We start from the raw sequence: 15583 nt of genomic DNA, 5'->3' as shown, positions 1-15583 counted from the left end.
CTGCAGTTCCCCACATGGATTCACTGCCGAATTCTACCAGACATTTAAAGAACTAACTCCAATTCTTCTCAAACTATTCAGAACAATCGAAAAAGAGGGAATCCTCCAAAATTCATTCTATGAAGCCAGCATCACGTTAATTCCTAAGCCAGAAAAAGATGCAGCATCGAAAGAGAATTACAGGCCAGCGCCGGCACACCGGGTTCTAGCTCCGGTTAGGGCGCCGGATTCTATCCCGGTTGCCCCTCTTCCAGGCCAGCTCTCTGCTATGGCCCGGGAAGGCAGTGGAGGATGGCCCAAGTCCTTGGGCCCTGCACCCGCATGGGAGACCAGGAGAAGCACCTGGCTCCTGGCTTCAGATCAGTGTGATGAGCCAGCTGCAGCGGCCATTGGAGGGTGAACCAATGGCAAAAAGGAAGACCTTTCTCTCTGTCTCTCTCTCTCTCACTATCCACTCTGCCTGTCAAAAAAAAAAAAAAAAGAAAGAAAGAAAAGAAAAGAAAGAAAGAAAGAGAATTACAGACCAATATCCCTGATGAACATAGATGCAAAAATCCTCAATAAAATTCTGGCCAATAGAATGCAACAACACATCAGAAAGATCATCCATCCGGACCAAGTGGGATTCATCCCCGGTATGCAGGGATGGTTCAATGTGCACAAAACAATCTACGTGATAACCACATTAACAGACTGCAGAAGAAAAACCATATGATTCTCTCAATAGACACAGAGAAAGCATTTGATAAAATACAACACCCTTTCATGATGAAAACTCTAAGCAAACTGGGTATGGAAGGAACATTCATCAATACAATCAAAGCAATTTATGAAAAACCCACGCCAGCATCCTATTGAATGGGGAAAAGTTGGGAGCGTTTCCACTGAGATCTGGTACCAGACAGGGATGCCCATTCTCACCACTGCTATTCAATATAGTTCTGGAAGTTTTAGCAGAGCCATTAGGCAAGAAAAAGAAATTAAAGGGATACAAGTTGGGAAGGAAGAACTCAAACTATTCCTCTTTGCAGATGATATGATTCTTTATTTAGGGGATCCAAAGAACTCTACTAGGAGACTATTGGAACTCATAGAAGAGTTTGGCAAAGTAGCAGGATATAAAATCAATGCACAGGCCAGCGCCGTGGCTTAATAGGCTAATCCTCCGCCTAGCGGCGCCGGCACACCGGGTTCTAGTCCCAGTCAGGGCACCGGATTCTATCCCGGTTGCCTCTCTTCCAGGCCAGCTCTCTGCTATGGCCCAGGAAGGCAGTGGAGGATGGCCCAAGTGCTTGGGCCCTGCACCCGCATGGGAGACCAGGAGAGGCACCTGGCTCCTGGCTTTGGATCAGCGAGATGCACCAGCCGCAGCAGCCATTGGAGGGTGAACCAACAGCTGGCGCTCTCTCTCTCTCTCTCTCACTATCCACTCTGCCTGTCAAAAAAAAAATCAATGCACAAAAATCAACGGCCTTTGTATACACAGGCAATGCCATGGCTAAGAAAGAACTTCTAAGATCAATCCCACTCATAATAGCCACAAAAACAATCAAATACCTTGGAATAAACTTAACCAAGGGTGTTAAAGATCTCTACGATGAAAATTACAAAACCTTAAAGAAAGACATAAAATAGGATACCAAAAAATGGAAAAATCTTCCATGCTCATGGGTTGGAAGAATCAATATCATCAAAATGTCCATTCTCCCAAAAGCAATTTATAGATTCAATGTGATACCAATCAAAATACTGAAGACATTCTTCTCAGATCTGGAAAAAATGATACTTAAATTCATATGGAGATGCAGGAGACCTGGAAAAGCTAAAGCAATCTTGTACAACAAAAACAAAGCTGGACGCATCACAATACCAAATTTCAAGGCATACTACAGGGTAGTTGTAATCAAAACAGTATGGTACTGGTACAGAAACAGATGGATAGACCAATGGAACAGAATAGAAACACCAGAAATCAATCCAAACAGCTACAGCCGACTTATATTTGATCAAGGATCCAAAACCAATCCGTGGAGTAAGGACAGTCTATTCAATAAGTGGTGCTGGGAAAATTGGGTTTCCACATGCAGAAGCTTGAAGCAAGAGCCCTACCTATTACCTTACACAAAAATCCACTCAACATGGATTAAAGACTTAAATATACGACTCGACACCATCAAATTATTAGAGAGCATTGGAGAAACCCTGCAAGATGTAGGTACAGGCAAAGACTTCTTGGAAAAAACCCCAGAAGCACAGGCAGTCAAAGCCAAAATTAACATTTGGGATTGCATCAAATTGAGAAGTTTCTGTACTGCAAAAGAAACAGTCAGGAAAGTGAAGAGGCAACCGACAGAATGGGAAAAAATATTTTCAAACTATGCAACAGATAAAGGGCTGATAACCAGAATCTACAAAGAAATCAAGAAAATCCACAACATCAAAACAAACAACCCACTCAAGAGATGGGCCAAGGACCTCAATAGACATTTTTCGAAAGAGGAAATCCAAATGGCCAACAAACACATGAAAAAATGTTCAAGATCACTAGCAATCAGGGAAATGCAAATCAAAACCACAACAAGGTTTCACCTCACCCCGGTTAGAATGTCTCACATTCAGAAATCTACCAACAACAGATGCTGGCGAGGATATGGGGAAAAAGGGACACTATCCACTGTTGGTGGGAATGCAAACTGGTTAAGCCACTATGGAAGTCAGTCTGGAGATTCCTCAGAAACCTGAATATAGCCCTACCATACAACCCAGCCATCCCACTCCTTGGAATTTACCCAAAGGAAATTAAACTGGCAAACAAAAAAGCTGTCTGCACATTAATGTTTATTGCAGCTCAATTCACAATAGCTAAGACATGGGATCAACCCAAATGCCCATCAACAGTAGACTGGATAGAGAAATTATGGGACATGTACTCTATAGAATACTATAAATCAGTCAAAAACAATGAAATCCGGTCATTTGCAACAAAATGGAGGAATCTGGAAAACATTATGCTGAGTGAATTAAGCCAGTCCCAAAGGGAAAAATATCATATGTTCTCCCTGATCGGCGACAACTAACTGAGCACCAAAGGGAAACCTGTTGAAGTGAAATGGACACTATGAGAAACAGTGACTTGATTGGCCCTTGTCCCGACTGTTGATGTACAATGTAATACTTTATCCATTTTAGTATTTTTTTTTGTTCTAGTACTTGTGGTTGAACTCTGTAATTAACACACAATTATTCTTAGGTGTTTAAATTTAACTGAAAAGTGATCCCTGTTAAATATAAGAGTGGGAATAAGAGAGGGAGGAGATGTACAGTTTGGGACAGGCTCAATCATACTTGCCCCAAATGGTGGAGTTAGAAATGTGCCAGGGGATTCCAATACAATCCCATCAAGGTGGCATGTACCAATGCCATCTCACTAGTCCAAGTGATCAACTATAGTTCACAATTGATCACACTGATAGGTCTAAGAGTCAAAGGGATCACACAAACAAGACTAGTGTCTGCTAATACTAACTAATAGAACAAAAAAGGGAGAGAATGATCCAACATGGGAAGCGGGATACACAGCAGACTCATAGAATGGCAGATGTCCTAAACAGCACTCTGGCCTCAGAATCAGCCCTTAAGGCATTCAGATCTGGCTGAAGAGCCCATGAGAGTATTTTAGGCATGGAAAGCCAAGACACTCTGGAAAAAAAAAAAAACACAAACCTAAATGAAAAATCTCTGCAAGTGAGATCCCAGTGGAAAGAACAGGGCCATCAAAGAAGGAGGTACCTTTCTCTGAAGGGAGGAGAGAACTTCCACTTTGACTATGACCCTGTCTGAATAAGATCAAAGTCGGCAAACTCAAAATGCTCCCATAGCCTTGGCAACTCATGACTAGAGCCTAGGGAGATTACTGATGCCATAAACAAGAGCATCAAATTGTTAAGTCAACAACAGGAGTCACTGTGTACTTACTCCTCATGTGGGATCTGTCCTTAATGTGTTGTCCAATGTGAAGTAATGCTATAACTAGTACTGAAACAGTATTTTACACTTTGTGCTTCTGTGTGGGTGCAAACTGATGAAATCTTTACTTAATATATACTAAATTGATCTTCTGTATATAAAGATAATTGAAAATGAATCTTGATGTAAATGGAATGGGAGAGGGAGCAGGAGATGGGAGGGGTGCGAGTGGGAGGGAAGTTATTGGGGGGGGGGGAAGCCATTGTAATCCATAAACTGTACTTTGGAAAATTATATTTACTAAAGTAAAAAAATTTTTCAGAGATGAGCATTTGGCAACATGGTTCTGATGCCACCTGGGATGCCCATTTGCCATTAAAAAAAAAAGATTTATTTATTTATTTGAAAAGCAGAGTTATGGAGAGGCAGAGGCAGAGAGACAGAGAGAGGTCTTCTATCCACTGGTTCACTCCCCAAATGGACACAATGGTGAGAGCTGCACCAATCCAAAGCCAGGAGCCAGGAGCTTCTTCCAGGCCTCCCATGTGGGTGCAGGGGCCCAAGGACTTGGGCCATCTTTCACTGCTTCCCCAGGTCATAGCAGAGAGCTGAATCAGAAGTGGAGCGGCCAGGACTCAAACCAGCACCCATATGGGATGCCGGCACTGCAGGTGGAGGCTTTACCCACTATGCCAGAGTGCCGGCCCCAAGAAATATTTTATTATTATTGCGAATGTGATTCATGCCTCTGAGTTACACATTTTAAATGGTTAAAATGGCAAGTGTTAGCTATATTTTACTACAATAAAAAGACACAGCTAATATTCTATTTCAAAAACATCCATTAACACCTATATAATATGTACTATATAATACAGAACAGCCATCCGTACTGAGATAATGTAGGTTATCATAATAAGATAGTGTATGGAGATGCCTGAGTGAGACAAAAGGTCGAGGTTCAGTGATTATCTCTCTGTGTGGATCAGCATGAATGAGACAGCCACAGATAGAGACAGGCATGAGTGCTGACCTCCGTAGGTCATACCCTTGTTTCTGAAGTGATGAGCTGCCTTATTTGTAAATGTAATGCAATGTTTTTAAAAAGCACAGTTTCCCCTCGATTTAGGAATTGCATTGCCAGAAAACCCCTCCTTCAGAATTCTTTATCAGGTATTTCGTCACCATCTTTTTCTCTGGAGGCTGTTACTAATGCTTTCTTGTGTTATCTGGGGAGGAACTCAGCTTGCCTTACTTTTCATGCTGCCTGTGTCCGAACACTGCTAACGTGCACATTAGATTTGCCGTTTCTGCATTTTAACACCCATTTGGCCGGCTGTGTTGGCTTTATTTACAGTTCTACACTGAAGTGCATTCTCCTTGCATCTTTGTCCACGACAACTGATGGCCACACTTTTGGGGACACAGAGGCACTCCTCCCGGGCCCAGAAGGGATGCACAGAATTCAGCAGGAGCCAGTGTGGCAGGTTCCTGAGCCCCGGAGGTGCCATCCCTCAGAACACTGTGGCTGGACTTGTGGGAGCAGCAGCCCAGACACTTGGAGGAATTGCCAGGATTCCTTAGGGGCAAGCTTTGGCAGGGGTTTGGTCAGCATACTGCGGCTGGAGTTGTGTAGCATTGGCCCGAAGGCTGGCAGGTGTGTTTGAATCCCCACAGTGCCAGTCCAAGGTTCCTATACAATGCCTTCGTATCTATCTACCTTTTCTGCCCCCAAGCAGACAATTACTCCCTGTGTGTTAATGCTGCCTGGTGTTGGGGGAGGGGTCAAGTGAGTAGTCTCAGGGCCACCCTCACTGCCATGCTCAGAGCAAGTTTGGGGACTACATTCACAGGCACTGGCCTGAGAACAGGGACCTTTAGTATCCACCCGGTGATGGTTTTACCAGATTCAAGATGCAGTGCTGTGCTCACTTTGGTGCCTCACTTCCCTGGGAGGCTGGCGTCTTGCTCCTTGCTGTCTGTCCATGGTTTTGGGAGTTGTTCTAAAGGTAGTCCTTTGGCTGCTCAGACAGACGCTAAGCTGGCTTGTGCTTGAGACTTTGCAGCTACAGGGTCCTGCGCTGACTTGTGGGTACATGCAAATCCCACAAGAGGCTGGGGTGATGCAGGTTGGAGTACTCACTACCCTACCCCAGGCATCCACCTCATGCTGGGGGAAAAGTCTGGAGACTCTGCGTGCTAATACTGGCCTGAGGATAGAAGCGTCTGGTGTTGGGTCTCGCTGCAGTGGAGCTGGTACTAAGCTTTAAGCCAAATCCCTGTGCTCACTTTCCTGCCCTACGCCTGGCCACCTGCCCGAGAGCCAGTGGAAGCTGTCTCTTGTCTTCCTGGACTGATTCAAAGCTGGATCACCCTTGAGTCTCACAGTCACGGGGCTTAGTCCCAGGGTATGCTCCAGGGCTATGCCCCAGTGGTGGTGACAGTGGCCAAAGTAAATCCGTCCCACCAAAGCACAAGTCTCTGCCTGATGCAGGAGCAAAATTGGAGACTGTGTTTGCGAGCACTGGCCTGGGCACAGAGGCATTTGGGCTTTATGTGCCTCTAGGTCTCACTGCAGCAAACCCAGCTCCTAACCCCAAGGCAAAGTCCTACTCATGTTCCAGTCCTGCTCCCCAGGCAGCTGGAGGCATGAAATGCTGCCTGCTGGGGATTGGAGGTGGGGTGGTGGAGGCAATCGCTTGGCTGTCCAACCTCACACTGAACTTGGTTACACCTGAGTCTCCCCGCCTAGCCTCAGAGTGTTAGCCGTGTCTGCATAGTGATAGCCGTAACATGAGCCATAATGAGCCCCTCCAACTGGGGCAAACCTAGGGGCTGCATCTTTGAGCAGTGGCCAGGGGCAGGGGCCACCTGTGCTCCAACAGTCATCAAGTGAGGACTTTCCAACTCTAGTGCTTCTCCCATAGCGACCAATTGGCTTTCAGTTATGAATAAGGTCCTCCTTATCCATCTGCCTGCCTGTCATCTATCTGTCTATATCTATCACTGTTTATACAGGCTCAGAAAGCCCTGCTTCTCATTGCTTTGCACATTGATTACATTTCTAAGTGTCCCTGACATATTTCATTAAGTAAAATCCTACAGTAGCATCATTAAAACATGCATAATTGTGTGATCTTCGGGGTTACACTGTGCAGATCCAAACCCTGAGCCTACCACCTGCTGTCTTGGTGCCCTCGGACAGATTCCTTTAAACCTCAGTTTTCTCAAGTGAAAAATGATTCCAGTAATAATCCCTGCCTTGCAGGCAGTTGAGGGTAGTGGAAAAGTGTGAGGGTGGATTCTTTAAAAGAAGAAGTGATATTTTGGCAATTGAAGCTCTTACAAAATAGAGAAGAACTATTACTCACCTCATCTTTTGCAACAAACCCAATCTTGTATGTAACTGTGGCAAAATAAAAACACACATACATGACAGTGAAACTCGACACTGACAAATAAGAATACCAGTTTTAAGAATATAGGTTTATGTTGAAATCCTTGCTTAGTATATACTAAGTTGATCTTCAGTATATGAAGGTAATTGAAAATGAAACTCGATAAAGGGATGGGAGAGGGAGAGGGGAGGGCCACGGGAGGGAGGGAGGTTGGGGGGGGGAAGCCACAACAATACAAAAGTTGCACTTTGTAAATTCACATTTCTGAAATAAAAAATTAATTAATTAATTAATTTTTAAAAATCATAAAAAAAGAATATAGGTTTAGTGCTCCACCACAGTCAAGAGGGTTGCTATAGCAATTGCTCAGCATCTCTAAGTCTCATGGTGCAAAAAAAAATTCTCACGTCACCACATTTCATAATTGTCTCCGTTGAACAATGAACTAGCTGTTATGAGACTATTGAAGAGAGAGTGAAAACCACTGTTTCAAGCTTTACTCTGGTGGAAGCTATTGGCTATGGAGACATTTAAGTGGAGTCTGGAAACATGAATAGGAGATTTGCAGGGGAGAAGAGGGGTGAAGGGAAGGAGAGTGGACACTGGAGCAGAGAAACTAGTGACCTGACATGCATGTTTCTTTCCCGTCCTGCCTGTTTGCTTTTTAGTCAGACATATACTCTGGAGCTGTATTCATTCAACTGGCCTTGGGATTGGACCTTTACTTAGCAATCTTCATTCTCTTGTTTATCACTGCTGTTTACTCCATCACCGGTGAGTCTGTTGCATGTTTTGTTCTGGGCTGACCACGCCCAGAATGACGACACCATTTCATTCCTACCATGGTAGTCACGCACAGGGCCAGAAACACAACTAGGATGAACAAAGCAGGATCTTCAGTAATACATCAATTAACTCGCGAATGTCGAAGCATCCTTGAATCCCTTGGATATATCCCACTTGGTCGTGATCCTTTTGCTGTACGGTTGAGTTTGGTTTGCTAATATTTTGGTGAGAATTTTTGCATCTGTGCTCATCAACAATATTTGTAGTTTTCTTTCCGTGTTGTGTCTTTTGATTGGTTTTGGTATCAGAGTATTGCTGGCCTCATAAAAAGAGTTTGGCAAGGTTCCATCCTTTTTAATATTTCGGAATAGTTGAGAAGTGTTGGAGTTAGTTCCTCAACAACAAAACGAAGACCAAAATGTATGTGACCATCTAAACAGGTGCCAAAGAAGCATTTGAAAAGATGCACCATCCTTTTATGATAAGGAAGGAATATAATTCAAAATAATCAAGGCTATAAATAACAAACCAGCAATCACTATAATACTAAGCGGGGAGAAGCTGAAAGAATTCCCCCCCAGATCTGGATGTCCACATTCACCACTGCTATTCAGAACAGTGCTGGGAGTGTTAGGAAGAGCAGTTATGGAACAGAAAGAATAAAAGGCATCTAGGCCGGCGCCGCGGCTCACTAGGCTAATCCTCCGCCTTGCGGCGCCGGCACACCGGGTTCTAGTCCCAGTCGGGGCGCAGGATTCTGTCCCGGTTGCCCCTCTTCCAGGCCAGCTCTCTGCTGTGGCCCGGGAGTTCAGTGGAGGATGGCCCAAGTACTTGGGCCCTGCACCCCATGGGAAATCAGGAGAAGCACCTGACTCCTGCCTTCGGATCAGCGCAGTGTGCCAGCCACAGCAGCCACTGGAGGGTGAACCAACGACAAAAGGAAGACCTTTCTCTCTGTCTCTCTCTCTCTCTCTCTCTCTCTCTCACTGTCCACTCTGCCTGTCAAAAATAAAAAAATAAAAAATAAATAAAAGGCATCAAAATTGGGATGGATGAAGTCAAGAATTTGTCCATGGGGAAACCTGAGCACTCCACCAAAAAGCTATTAGAACTAACAGACCAATTTGGCAAAGTCACAGGATACAAAATTAGCTGACAAAAAGCAGCATCTTTAGGCACCAATAATGGTCTTATTGAAAGGGAAATCAAGAGGAAATCCCATTCACAATAGCTACTAAAAATTAAATATTACAAAAAATCCTGACCAATGAAATAATCTCTACAATGCAAATGATAAATCACTGATGAAAGAAATTGTCAAAGACACAAAAAATGAAAATATATTCCTTGCTCATGAACTGAAAAAAATCAGTAGCATTAAGATGCCCATACTGGGACTGGCACTGTGGCACAGCAATGTTAGAGTCCCATGTAAGAGCCGGTTCAAGTCCTGGCTGCTCCACTTCTGATCTCACTCCCTGCCAATGTTCCTGGAAAAGCAATGGAAGATGACACAAGTACTTGGGTCCCTCCCACCCATGTGGAAAACCCAGATAGAGTTCCAGGATCCTGGCTTCAGCCTGGCTCAGCCCTGGCCACTACAGCCAACTGGGGAGAGAACCAGTAGATAGAAGACCTTTCTCTCTCTCTCTCTCTCTCTCTCTCTCTCTCTCTCTCTCTCTCCCTCTCTCTCTCTCTCTTCTCTCTCTGCTTTTCAAATAAATATGAAAAGCCCATACTACAAAGGCAACCTACAGATTCAATGCACTCCCTATCAAAATACCAATGACATTCTTTACAGAATTAGAAAAAGATATTTAATTATTCATATGGAACTACAAAAGACTCAAAATAGCCAAAGTGATCCTGACCTAATAATACTAATGATAAAACTGGAGGCATAACAGTATCTGAATTCAAGATACACTGCAAAGCTATAGTAATTAAAAAAGCATAGTACTGGCATACAAACTGACACTTTAATCAGTGGATCTGATTAGAGAACCCATAAATTAATCCATATACATACAGACAAATGTGCCAAGAACATACATTGGAGAAAGGATAATCTCCAATAAATGGTGCTGGCAAAGATCTATATCTATATCTATAAACATAGATATAGATAATATATATGCATGAAATTGGATACCTACCTCTCACCATATATAAGAATCAATTCAAGATGGATCAAATACCCACATGTGAGACCTGAAATTCTAAAATTATAAGAAGAAAACATAGGGGAAAGACATTGGTGTAGGCAATAATTTTTTTAAGACCCTGAAAGTAAGGGCAACAAAAACAAAGCTAGACAAATGGAATTATATCAAACTCAGAAGTTTCTGGATAGAAAAGGAAGCAATCAGTAGAGTGAAGAGTGAAGAGACAGCCAACAGACTATAGGAAAATATTTGTGAGACACTTATCCAACAATGGATTAATATCTAGGATTTTTTAAAATTTATTTGACAGATAGAGTTAGACAGTGAGAGAGAGACAGAGAAAAAGGTCTTCCTTCCATTGATTCACTTCCCAAATGGCTGCCATGGCCGAAGCTACACTGATCCGAAGCCAGGAGCCAGATGCTTCCTCCTGGTCTCCCATGCGGGTACAGGGACCCAACCACCTGGGCCATCCTCCGCTGCCCTCCCGGGCCACAGCAGAGAGCTGGACTGGAAGAAGAGCAACCAGGATTAGGACTAGTGCCCACATGGGATGCCGGCACTGCAGGCGGAGGATTAACCAAGTGAGCCATGGTGCCAGCCCCTAATATCCAGGATTTATCAGGAACTCCAAAAATCCAACAATCAAAAAAACAACCAATCTAGTTACAAAATGGATAAAGGATCTAAAGAGATGGTTCTCAGTAGAAGAAATACAGTGACCAACAAATGTATGGAAAAATGATCAATACCACTAGCGATCAGGGAAATGCAAATCAAAACCATAATGTCATCTCACCTGTCTTAGAATGGCTATTATCGGAAAGACAGAAAGTAACAAATGCTGGCTGGGATGTGAAGAAAGGGGAAGCTTATAGACTGTTCAGAGAAATGTAAAAGAGCTGAGCTCTGTGGAGAAGAGTCCAGAGATTTATTTAACAACAGTAAATACAGCTACCATATGATCCAGCAAGCCCACAGTTGGGTATGTATCCAACAGACATCAAATCATTATATCAAAGAGATATCTACTCCACCATGTTTATAGCAACACTGCTCACAATATCTCAAATATGGAACCAACCAGGGTGCCAATCATCATATAAATGGATCAAGAAAATATGTAAATATACACAGTGGAATATTATTCAGTCATATAAAAAGTGCAATCCTGTTTATAGCAACACTGCTCACAATATCTCAAATATGGAACCAATCAGGGTGCCAATCATCATATAAATGGATCAAGAAAATATGTAAATATACACAGTGGAATATTATTCAGTCATATAAAAAGTGCAATCCTGTTTATAGCAACACTGCTCACAATATCTCAAATATGGAACCAATCAGGGTGCCAATCATCATATAAATGGATCAAGAAAATATGTAAATATACACAGTGGAATATTATTCAGTCATATAAAAAGTGCAATCCTGTTATTATAGCAAAATGATTGGAATTGTAGGACATTTATGTTAAGTCAGATACATTTTCTTCCTCGTAGGTAGAACCTGAAAGTTCTCGATCTGAACACAGAAAGATGATTACTAGGAGCCTGGGGAGGTAGGGATGGAAGTTAGAGGGAGCTGGATAATGGACATCACGTCAGAGTCAGATCAAAGGAATAAATTCTTTCAGTTACACAGCATAGTAGGCAGACTATATAGAGTTCATGGTAACCTCCTAGCCACTATATAGAGTTCACGGTAACCTCCTAGCCACTACATGAGAAGAAAGAAGCTCTACACCTCCAATTAAAAAGTAATGTCAAGTCAGGGGAAATGATTGCCTGATTCGATCAGTACACACTAATACATGCATTGGAGTGTCACACTGTAACCATAACAATAATTAATTTTGAAAAATCTTAAAAAGAATCCTCAGTGATAAATGTGAGCATCCTGATTGAGGAAAATACTGCAGCAGGTGGGGTGGGAAACTGGTGATTTGACTCAGCTGTGTGTTTGGAGCCAGATTGGGGTTTAAACATCAACATATCACACCAATGAAAGGTTGAGATACAAATAACAGCCCAGATAGAAGACAGGCAAGTGCAAGGTGAACTCAAGTAAATACCAGGTGCCAGGGTGTGGCCGTGGCTATGAAGGGCACCTTCAGGAGGTGAGAACTGGATCAGTGGGTCGGTTGTGGAGAGAAAGGGTGTGGCAACATTGCAAGGAGGCTCTCATAACCTAGATGTGTTGATGTAGCGTCTCATGCACACTAACTTACGGAAATTGAACCACGTTGGCTGAGCTGGAAAAAAATAAGCAAAAGCAACAGCTTGAACAACCGAGATGGTTCTGGAGCCATCTTTGCACACCAAACGTGTTTCAGAATAAGTGGGAGATGAGCGCATTCCATTTGCAGAGTAAGTCTTGTTCTCTCCATAACACTTGCCTAAAGGAAATATCTCACTGACTAGATTAGCCTAGAATTGAAGAACATGGTCTTCTTCATACCTCACTTTAGCAAAACACAAGTAAGTAGCTATAACTGGTATTCTATTAATGAAATGATTATATGTCCCAATACCAGAGCCACGTGGTTTTGCTAGATTTGGGGTTGGGGGGGGAGGGAGTTGAGATTGCTAAGGAAAACTGTTGTGACATGAGCATTTTGTCTTTCCCCCTACTCACTATTAAAAACTCATACTAAGATAGATGGAACTCCACTATAATTCATAGAAACTGTGAATCAAGGCAAGACAAGGAAAATAGGAGAACCAATGAAACACGCAAGAACTAAGGAGAGGCGATGCCCAGAACAGCTCATGAATCAGCAGAGAGATCGCCATATGCACTCTGCTGAGCTAGTCCCACCATGTGGTTGAAGCAGAGCAGAAAAGAAAAGGCAGACAGATGAGTACCCATAACCCACGCGCCCTGTTTCTGATCTCTCTCTCTCTCGACAGGCGGCTTGGCCTCAGTAATTTACACCGACACCCTCCAGGCTTTCATCATGCTGGTTGGCTCTTTCATTCTCATGGGGTTTGGTAAGTGGTAACAGCATGCCCAGTGCCCTGGTCCCAGGAGCCATCATATGCTCCCTAATGGACAAAATCAGTAGCACTGGGTTAATGATCTTCGAGAATTATTGTTAGATTGCATTCAAAGCACAGAAGCCTTTCATTTGCATAGAATTTCCATGAAGTGAAAGATTAAATATTAGGGAAGTTTTTTTTTTATTTTTTTGACAGGCAGAGTGGATAGTGAGAGAGAGAGACAGAGAGAGAGAGAAAGGTCTTCCTTTGCCGTTGGTTCACCCTCCAATGGCCACCGTGGCCGGCGCACCGTGCTGAGTCAAAGCCAGGAGCCAGGTGCTTCTCCTGGTCTCCCATAGGGTACAGGGCCCAAGCACTTGGGCCATCCTCCACTGTACTCCTGGGCCACAGCAGAGAGCTGGCCTGGAAGAGGGGCAACCGGGACAGAATCCGGTGCCCTGACCGGGACTAGAATCCAGTGTGCCGGCGCCGCAAGGAGGAGGATTAGCCTATTGAGCCACGGTGCCAGCCTAGGGAAGATTTAGATAACTGAATGTTAGTTATCTAACCAATCTTTATGATTGGTCTGAATGAATAGCCATTAAAGCAGCACCTTATTCAATCTGTTGCTGGATGATGGTGTTAGTCTGTTTTCTGTCACTATACTGAAATGCATGAGGCTGCACTACTTTCATAAAGGAAAACAAGCCTAAGTCATTGTTCTTGAGGTTCAAGGGCATGTTACTGTCATCATCTGGGTTCTGGTGAAGCCCCATTGGGCATGGCACCCAATGATGAGAATGTCTTCGATGGAGAGAACACATTGCCAAATAGGAAGCCAGAATGAGCCTAGAGTTCCACAATCCCTTTGAGGGGTGCACCCCCAATTGACTTGAGAGCCTTCCACTGGATCCCGCCTCTTAAGGTTTCCACACTAACCCCCCCCCCCCCCAGCATCATACTCCTGGGGACCAAGATTCCAACACATGAACCATTTGAGTACAATCTCAAGTCATATTGAAATCACAGTAAATACACAAATGCAGGTTGCACTCTTCATTTAATCTCATTAGTTAATTAATCTCTTAATTAACTCATGCCAACAAGTAATATGGATTAATAAAATTTACAGCTCTCTCGTTTTTCTTTTCTTTTCTTGTGCTATTGGACTTTTTGTAGGTAACCCATACACACAATAAAAAGGGTATGTGATGGAAAGAAACATCTCTTTCCTGTGCTCTAACGCTTGAGTTTCACTGAATATATCATAAAAACACATACCCTTAATTACAGAACTTAGATATACAAAGATACTTCAAAAGATCTTGGGGAATGTTTTTAAAATACATGTCTATTTTAGTGCAAAAAAATTGAAATGCATTTATACAAACTGTCTTCAAACCATTTATGGAAAATGCATATTATGAAAAAAACACTGATTAAACTTGAAGAAACTTTTGCAATAACAAGGATTTATTTTAATTCTATTTTCCTCAAACTTTTCAGTGTTCCCACACTCACCTTATGTGAGGTGAAATCCAAAAGATTTGCAAAACAACAAATCCAGAGCAATAAGGCTTGAGCACGGTATAGTTGCTAGTAGTTATTTGTGGATACCTAAGTTAAGTTAAAAAGTCAGGCCCTCATTTGCCTAGCCATATTTCAAGTGTCTAACATAAATCTAGTGGCTACTACATTAGCATGGATACAGAACAGCTCCAGCATTGCAAGTAGCTTCAGTTGCACAGTGTTTCTGCAGCTAGTCGATATTCTAGAGTCTCAATTCCTTCTATACTTTCTATTTAGTATTGAGTTAGCCAGAACTTCTATACTACTCTATGTATAAATTTTTTGTTTCTGCCATTAGTGGTTTACTCCGTAACATCAGTCTCTCCAAGCCTCACTGGTGTCCTCATTCAGATAGGAAGGGGGGAATTCCCTTATCTCTTAGAATATGTCCTGTGTTTTTCTTACAAACTATGTTTACCTAATCAAAGCCTTTGCTTGCATTGTCTGTATTGGAGGCAACAGGCAGAGTTTCTGCTTGAGCATTCCTTTGTACATGATCCCCAAACAACATGTGGCATGTAGTAAGTGCTTAATTAAATAATGAAGAGGTCAATGAATATCAACCCAACTCTGTGACTGTATGACCCGCTATATTTTGAACCTTTACCAAGGGGTCACAGGTGCCTGGGATTTCCTTTGAAACATCAAACTAGAATTCTTTTCTGTGTTGGATTATCTTTCCCAGCGCTACAGTAATTAAACTTCATTTCCC

The 15583-nt window shown here is 42.8% G+C and overlaps 1 protein-coding gene across 1 annotated transcript in view; it reads left to right on the top strand.

The window, feature by feature from the left end:
• Nucleotides 1-15583, top strand: part of LOC133751910 (solute carrier family 5 member 4-like) — a 52664-nt gene that overhangs the window by 15302 nt on the left and 21779 nt on the right. The window contains exons 6-7 of the mRNA XM_062182122.1: nt 8033-8138; nt 13234-13314. Coding sequence (XP_062038106.1) covers nt 8033-8138; nt 13234-13314 — 187 coding nt within the window. The remainder of the gene's footprint in view (nt 1-8032; nt 8139-13233; nt 13315-15583) is intronic.

Source organism: Lepus europaeus, chromosome 23, assembly GCF_033115175.1.
Source record: "Lepus europaeus isolate LE1 chromosome 23, mLepTim1.pri, whole genome shotgun sequence".
Lineage (NCBI taxonomy): Eukaryota > Metazoa > Chordata > Mammalia > Lagomorpha > Leporidae > Lepus > Lepus europaeus.
This window is presented reverse-complemented; position numbering and strand designations above follow the sequence as displayed.